This window comes from Coregonus lavaretus (assembly GCF_964263955.1).
Source record: "Coregonus lavaretus genome assembly, chromosome: 6".
NCBI classification, from domain to species: Eukaryota; Metazoa; Chordata; class Actinopteri; order Salmoniformes; family Salmonidae; genus Coregonus; species Coregonus lavaretus.
Window position 1 is genome coordinate 13,098,987 of NC_139993.1, and position 7,500 is coordinate 13,106,486.

Sequence of the window (7,500 nt, forward strand, 5' to 3'; positions counted from 1 at the left end):
CAACTCCAGGATCTCAGCAGTCAGGTACTCGAGCACGGCGGCCAGGTAGACTGGTGCGCCAGCGCCCACACGCTCGGCGTAGTTGCCTTTGCGCAGTAGCCTGTGCACACGGCCCACGGGGAACTGGAGCCCGGCACGGGATGAACGGGTCTTTGCCTTCGCCCTGGCCTTGCCTCCGGTTTTGCCTCTTCCGCTCATATTGGTATCTTGAGAAAGTCACAGAAAGTCTGAATGAGCCGCTCGCCACTTCGAGAGCCGTACTTATACCTCGCCACAAGAGGCAACGATTGGCCACCGGGCCGGTGTGGCCTTATCCAATTGGAGCGAGGGACAGACAGACAGACAGCCCTAAGCCGGTTCCCACCCACAGGCAGCGAGTGAGAGGCTACTTTGTGTCCCTCCGACTTTGTTACTTTGTGTCATTTCGCGTGAGCGCCAAAATGTCCGACATGAAATCCTCACATTATTTCTCTCCAAATGGGAAACAAACAGCTGGTGAGGGTGCACTCTTGAGTTTGAAATCGAAGCCACTATAGTATTGTTATTACATGGCACTTGTAACACATCACAGCAGCCTGCCTCTGAACGGGAATAGCCCAGTGGCTCATATATAAATATGGCTGTTGAGGGTGCACTCGTGAGTTTGAATTCGAAGCCACTATAGTATTGTTATTACATGGCACTTGTAACACATCACAGCAGCCTGCCTCTGAACGGGAATAGCCCAGTGGCTCATATACAAATGGCTGGTGAGGGTGCACTCGTGAGGTCGAATTTCTAAGCCATTTTGGCCCTCTATTATATTCCTCTCCCTTCGCACACACCCAGAGTGGGACGATGTTGTGTGCGTAAAAGTAGCCTAGTGTGCGTAATTTCTTTTTCACGACAGATAGTACATGGAAATCAATGCGCTTTCTATGGAAAGAGGTGGGTGGCTCTTAAAAGAGCCTTTTGTGGTACAACATGTGTCGAGTAGAACACTGTTTGTAATAGGTTTACTTCTTCTTGGGGGCTGCCTTCTTGGCCTTGGCTGCCTTGGGCTTGGCGGCTTTGGGCTTGGCTGCCTTTGTAGCCTTCTTGGGGCTCTTGGCCGCCTTCTTGGCCGCTGCGGCGGGCTTCTTCACCTTCTTGGGGCTCTTGGCGGCCTTTTTGGGTGTAGCGGGCTTCTTGGCCTTCTTGGGGGACTTCTTTGCGGCGACGGCCTTCTTGGCTGCTACCTTCTTGGGCTTCTTCGCCGCGGCGGGCTTCTTGGCGGCCACCTTCTTTACTTTGGGAACTGCGGTTTTCTTGGCGGGCTTCTTTGCCTCGACGGCTTTCTTGTTGAGCTTGAAGGAGCCGGATGCACCGGTGCCCTTGGTCTGGACCAGGGTGCCCTTGGTGACGAGGCTCTTGACTGCGATCTTGACGCGGGAGTTGTTCTTCTCCACGTCGTAGCCGCCTGCCGCCAGCGTCTTCTTGAGCGCGGCCAGGGACACGCCGCTCCTCTCCTTGGAGGCGGTCACAGCCTTGACGATGAGTTCTCCTACGCTGGGTCCCGCTTTCTTGGGCTTGGCTGCTGCCTTCTTCTTGGGTGCCTTGGCCGGCGCTGCGGCTGCGGGTGCTGGTGCGACTTCTGCCATGTCTGTCTGTCTGTCTGTCTGTCGTTTGGTCCGGTACACACACACACACACGGTCTGCGAGGAGTAGTTTGCTGTAGACGCTGCTCTGCGCTATTGAAGCTCCACACCGAGCAGGGGGCTGGCCTTAAACGCGACATGAGAACCATGTAGACTCAAGGCAACCAGCTCGGCTTCTCTGGGCTGGCCAAATGCTCTTTCACTTGTGTTTTCTGTTCGCCTATATCGGCCCGAAAGTCACCGACGGAGCCGTGTTTTTGGTCCAAAAGCGAACGGCCCAGCGAGCAGACTTGTCTCCGTTCAGAATAAAGTAATGTGGGCCGCGGAAGGGCCGTGCATTTTGTTGCGGCTCGCTCAAAACCTCACCGTTCGACTGTCGGGTGGAGCGGTGCGCACTGGTTTTCCTGTGCTATTTGTCTCCTAAATGGCCTAAAAGTGCATCCGATTGCGAGCAGCACTTGTTGTGTAGTGAGCCGAGATGTCTGGCAAGGGAATCAAATGGTTTGGGGTCCCCTGATGTGGTCAGGGGTGTTTTAAAGAAGCGCTCTTTTGGGGACCTTAAAACACATGCACCTGTGAGGCCTGGCTGAGACTAGTGTTGTACCTCAAGTTTCAGGTTGTATTCGTCATATGTACAGGATCCACATGGTATAAACAGTCCTACGACATGCTTACTTGCACTATGTGTGTGTGTGTGTGTTATTGTATTAGTACTTTTTGTGCACTGGCAGTGTGAGTGTTGTTGTTGTTGTATTTGTAGCCTACTATTTCTACACAGTGAGATTGTGTGTTGTCTTCTGGTAGGTAGGTAGGTAGGTAGGTAGGTAGGTTGGCTGTCTCTACTAATATATTGTTCACCTGCTTGACTCCGCAGCGTGACTCGCCTCGGTCTTTGTGTCTGTGGGTCTTGGTGTCTGGCTGGCGCTATGGAGGCTGGCGCCCCATGGGTCATGGCGCGTTGATATAGGCCTAGATAGAGGGAGTCTCTCTCTCTGTCTGTCTCTCTCTCTCTCTCTCCCCCCAAGTGGGACAAGGGCTGCATATGTGGTTGGACTGGGAGAAGAATCTCCCAGCAGGTGCATGTGGGTCGATTGCGGCCTCTTTTCTTTTCCTTGTTGTATATATGTATGGGGCGGCAGGTAGCTTAGTGGTTAAGAGTGGTTAAGAGCGTTGTGCCAGTAACCGAAAGGTGGCTGGTTCTAATCCCCGAGGCGACTAGGTGAAAAATCTGTCGATGTGCCCTTGAGCAAGGCACTTAACCCTAATTGCTCATGTAAGTCGCTCTGGATAAGAGTGTCTGCTAAATGACTAAAATGTAAATGTATAGGCTATCCCCAAGGTAGTCATTGGGATCCGCTGCTGCTCCAACGACTATCGCAAGGGCCGCCCGCTCGCTCACTGTGTTATACTGTGACTTGGCCTACAGACACATTCATATCCTCACGTGGAAGCAACTGCCTTAGCTGGTAGAGCACGGCGCTTGTAACGCCAAGGTAGTGGGTTCGATCCCCGGGACCACCCATACACAAAAATGTATGCACGCATGACTGTAAGTCGCTTTGGATAAAAGCGTCTGCTAAATGGCATATTATATTATTATATTTATCCTGTTGCCTCATGAGGGTAGTAGGAAGGAAAATACACTATGTGCCTCAAATGTACTACACTTTACATGGACATTTTGAGTCATGTAGCAGACGATCTTATCCAGAGCCACTTACAGTTAAGTGTGTGCCTACATTTTCATACTGGCCCCCCTTGGGAAACGAACCCGCAACCCTGGCGTTGCAAGCGCAGTGCTCTACCAACTGAGCTACAGGGGACTATATATGTATGATGCGACCTGGACCGGAAATGACCCGTTGGCAATAAGGGCTACGTATATATATATATATATATATATATATATATATATATATATATGCCTACTCCTATTCTTCCTAGACGGGATTATTCACCCCCTTTTTATTCTTGCCATTATCGTTCTCATTCACATCATTAGGGTATAGTCCAATGATGGAGCGTCCATTCTCCCCGTCCGTGTCCTACCGATTCAGGAAGTCGACTCAAAATGACTATCCGCTCATTAAACGACAAAAGGCATTTCTTTCCATTCAAACCCAACAGACTGCTTTTTTTATTTACACCCTTTGTCAAATGGTGCCATTTTTCATTGCCTTCACCTGGAATGGAGGCCGACAAACATGGGTTACTATTCAGCGTGCAGAGACAACAAAAAAGGCGCGCTAAACCCCTACGCTGGAACGGGCGGGGGAAATGATACAATGTAGCCGTTCTCCGAGCCGGCGCGCGCCGCCCATTAAACAATGATACAATGTAACGCAGCCTACCTGCGCATTCATTCGGTGGCGATGGAAATGCTCTTTTTACTGACAGAGTGGGTGGCTCTTAAAAGAGCCTTTGGGTTAGTAGAGCAGTCCAAATGCGCTGTTTACTTGGAGCTGGTGTACTTGGTTACGGCCTTGGTGCCCTCGGACACGGCGTGTTTGGCAAGTTCACCGGGGAGTAGCAGGCGCACGGCGGTCTGGATCTCCCTAGAGGTGATGGTAGAACGCTTGTTGTAGTGGGCCAGGCGAGAGGACTCTCCGGCGATACGCTCGAAGATGTCGTTCACGAACGAGTTCATGATTCCCATGGCCTTGGAGGAGATGCCGGTGTCGGGGTGGACCTGCTTCAGGACCTTGTACACGTAGATGGCGTAACTCTCCTTCCTGGACTTTCTGCGCTTCTTGCCGCCCTTCCCTGCGGTCTTGGTGACGGCTTTCTTGGAGCCCTTCTTGGGCGCTGACTTTGCTGGCTCGGGCATGATGATGTCTCGTTGCTTCTCAGAAACGAATGAGGGGGTGAAGGGCGCTTACCCGTCTTATGAAGAGGAAGCTAATCAAAGTCGGCGGCCGTGGACACTCCCCTGCTTGCTCGTAGGCGCCCCTGCTATTTGCCCAGTGGAGCTCTAGCGCTCAAAAGAGCCTTCCGCTCAGAGGCTAGCTTCCCGAACAAAGACAATTGAGGGCGCGCGCGCGGGTCCTCACCCCCTCCCTCCTCTCTATAGCCTATGCTCTGTGACCGATGGGGAATTGTGTGTTTCAAAAGGGGGGCCTGAATAGTTGTCCGAATGGCACGATTGTTGTGCCACATAATGCTGGTGATAGAATTGCCCACGTTGGCACCGTCAGACATAGGGCTCCCATTTTGGACTGTGTGTGTGTGTGTGTGTGCGCGCGCGCGCGCGCGCGAACGCTGTCCCCCTCTTTTCGAGCCACATCTACCGACGGGTGGTGGTTTTATGTTGTCCAAATGCCACTATTGCTTGACCCAAAATAACAACGTCACTACACTTTGCCACTGTCAGATATAGGCCTCCCTCTGTGCGCTAAAACGGGAAGGGACATTAGAATCCGCTATTTAATACTCCCTGTCCACTCGAAGTGGCTCATACTTTCCTACCAAATAGCATACGGAAGAAAAGAAAAAAACACTATATGGAATGGGCCCTTTTGAAGCGGATGTGGGTGGCTCTTAAAAGAGCCTTTGGGTTCGAGTCGGGGTGTTGAGGTTCCGAAGAGAGTGCGTTTAACCGCCGAAACCGTACAGGGTGCGTCCCTGTCGTTTCAGAGCGTAGACCACGTCCATGGCGGTAACGGTCTTCCTCTTGGCGTGCTCGGTGTAGGTGACTGCGTCACGGATCACGTTCTCCAGGAACACCTTTAGGACACCGCGGGTCTCCTCATAGATCAGACCGGAAATACGCTTCACGCCGCCGCGGCGAGCCAGACGGCGGATAGCGGGTTTGGTGATTCCCTGGATGTTATCGCGGAGAACTTTTCGGTGACGCTTGGCGCCTCCTTTTCCAAGTCCCTTGCCGCCTTTGCCTCTTCCAGACATGGTGTGTTCGCTAGTTGAGTTCAAGTGAATGAATGACTTCAGCGCCGGTGCGTGGTGCGCTATTATCTGCGTTTGGTCGACCTGATTGAGGCCATCGGCACAGAAAGCGCGCCTCTGTGATATGTTCGGAGGCGTTGCAAAGGGGAGGGCGCTCGTTCTAGGGGACTAGGGAGGAGCGATTACAAAGGTGACGTGAAAGCAACTACCGTGCGCGGGAAACATACTCCAATACTGATATAGGCTATGTGGAACACAAGGCCAAACGGTGACAACTGGGAGATCAGCTAGTACACTGTGTCCCTGTCCTCATATTGTTGTTGTTGTTGTTGTTGTTGTTGTTGTTGTTGTTGTTGTTGTTGTTGTTGTTGCACCTGATTTTACTCATTGAGGACTTGCTAATTAGGTGACAGGTTGTTCAGTCAGCTGTGGCTCTCCAGGGCTACAAGAAAAATGGGTATTGTTGGGGGTAGGCTACTCTACCGCTGGAGTTGGGAAACACTGACCTAGTAGGATGAGTCTGTTTAGCTATGGAAGGACGTGTCGTATTGACTGTCATTAATAAACATCACTCTTCTTCTTTCTTCTCTAGACACCACTCGGCCTGACAGTAAGGGGGCCAAGAGGACCTGGGGTGCGGATGGGAGGGGTGGTGATCCCTCTGCAAGCTGGAGCGTTTACAAAATAGTTGTCATCATCCTTATGCCTAATGTGTGTTGCAGCCAAACAGCACACACTGTTTGTGTGACTCCCTGACATTACGCAATGATGTAAGCACATTTGGGAATGTCTTCCATATTGTTGCATAAAGACGACCGTGTGCATAAACTGTGAGACCGAGAGTGGCGTACCTTTACCCACACACACACACCCACACACACACACACACACACACACACAATGAAGGGATTGATTTCCTACGCATACAGAGGTGATAGTGATGTGCCAATATTGTATGGTACCTTTCTTAGCAAACCAATAATAAAGCTTCTTATAATGGAATTATTGTTATGATGTTGATCATTTGTATTGCCGCAGGATAGCCTCAGATGTGTCGTCAAAGAAAGGCCACAGAAAGAGGGCCCGTCTCAACTGTTCATTTCAAAAGGGACAAATTGGGGGGGTGCACTGATGCCTTAAGGGCCCAAGAGCACAGACTGCCACTTTATCATTCAGTGCAGTTGAACATCTCACATTTGACTAGCTTTCATAGGACAACTTATTGTTGCCATAATTGTCTCTTACCTGTACTTACTGGCTGCCGGCCCTCGGTGGAGTATATCGAGGAACAGAGGGTGCCTTTTAGGATAAGGACTAACAAGGTTTTGACTAGGTGGGATACAGCTACGACCGGAAGTGACTTTTCCCTAGCAGTTTAGGCTAATTAGGCTAGAGTGCAGATACTTGACATGTACAGTACAACAACAAATCACAGAGGGCCTGTTACCACACCCTATAGGCTTGAACATCATAATATCACAATATATAATAATACTCATACATAATAATCGAAAATCACCTTTGACTACAGTGACATTGGTAGTAAGTAGGCTACAGTATAATGGATAGCTACCCAACTGGGACAGAAAGTGGAAATTGAAGGGGGACACGCAGTGAGCAAAACTCCTAACGACATAAAAACACAGACACTTCAGTGGAACGCACAGGGCTAGACGGGAAGGAAGACGTGGAGAAGGACTATTGAAGAGGAGATGAAGAACACCGGAAGCATCGAGTGAAGAAATGGGCCCGGAACAGGGTTAGGCCGAGATGCACTGTTGACGCCCTATCCTTCATTTAGGACCTCAAAGAAATGAGTCAACTCCTATAGGGACTATTTTCACCGCCACCTGCTGGACCAGAGGTCATGTGGCCAACACTCTGCTTGAGATCATTAAGAGCTATAAGGAGTCCATCAACTACCTGGTCAGTCAAGTCATATAGGGGGGGATTTCATGGCCACCTGCTGGAGCAGAAGTCATGT

General features: G+C 50.7%; 4 protein-coding genes across 4 annotated transcripts in view; all 4 read right to left on the bottom strand.

Moving 5' to 3' along the window:
- LOC311130374 (histone H2A) overlaps positions 1 to 198 on the bottom strand; it is a gene marked incomplete at both ends in the record, with an annotated part of 387 nt that extends 189 nt beyond the window's left edge. Inside the window, one exon of the mRNA XM_084163098.1 lies at positions 1 to 198. This exon is cut by the window's left edge and continues 189 nt beyond it. Coding sequence (XP_084019224.1) covers positions 1 to 198 — 198 coding nt within the window.
- Positions 199 to 995: 797 nt separating this feature from the next.
- LOC311131512 (histone H1) lies at positions 996 to 1,687 on the bottom strand (the record flags this gene model as incomplete). The annotated part of the gene is made up of 1 exon (XM_084164542.1): positions 996 to 1,687. The coding sequence occupies exon 1, from the start codon at positions 1,617 to 1,619 to the stop codon at positions 996 to 998; it is 624 nt and encodes a 207-aa protein (XP_084020668.1). The 5' UTR covers positions 1,620 to 1,687.
- A 2,381-nt stretch (positions 1,688 to 4,068) lies between these two features.
- Positions 4,069 to 4,443, bottom strand: LOC311131522 (histone H2B; the record flags this gene model as incomplete). The annotated part of the gene is made up of 1 exon (XM_084164555.1): positions 4,069 to 4,443. The coding sequence occupies one exon, from the start codon at positions 4,441 to 4,443 to the stop codon at positions 4,069 to 4,071; it is 375 nt and encodes a 124-aa protein (XP_084020681.1).
- A 764-nt stretch (positions 4,444 to 5,207) lies between these two features.
- Positions 5,208 to 5,519, bottom strand: LOC311131527 (histone H4; the record flags this gene model as incomplete). Its single annotated transcript, XM_084164560.1, has 1 exon — positions 5,208 to 5,519. One exon carries the CDS (start codon positions 5,517 to 5,519, stop codon positions 5,208 to 5,210), a length of 312 nt encoding a protein of 103 aa, XP_084020686.1.
- Between the last annotated feature and the right edge of the window lie 1,981 nt (positions 5,520 to 7,500).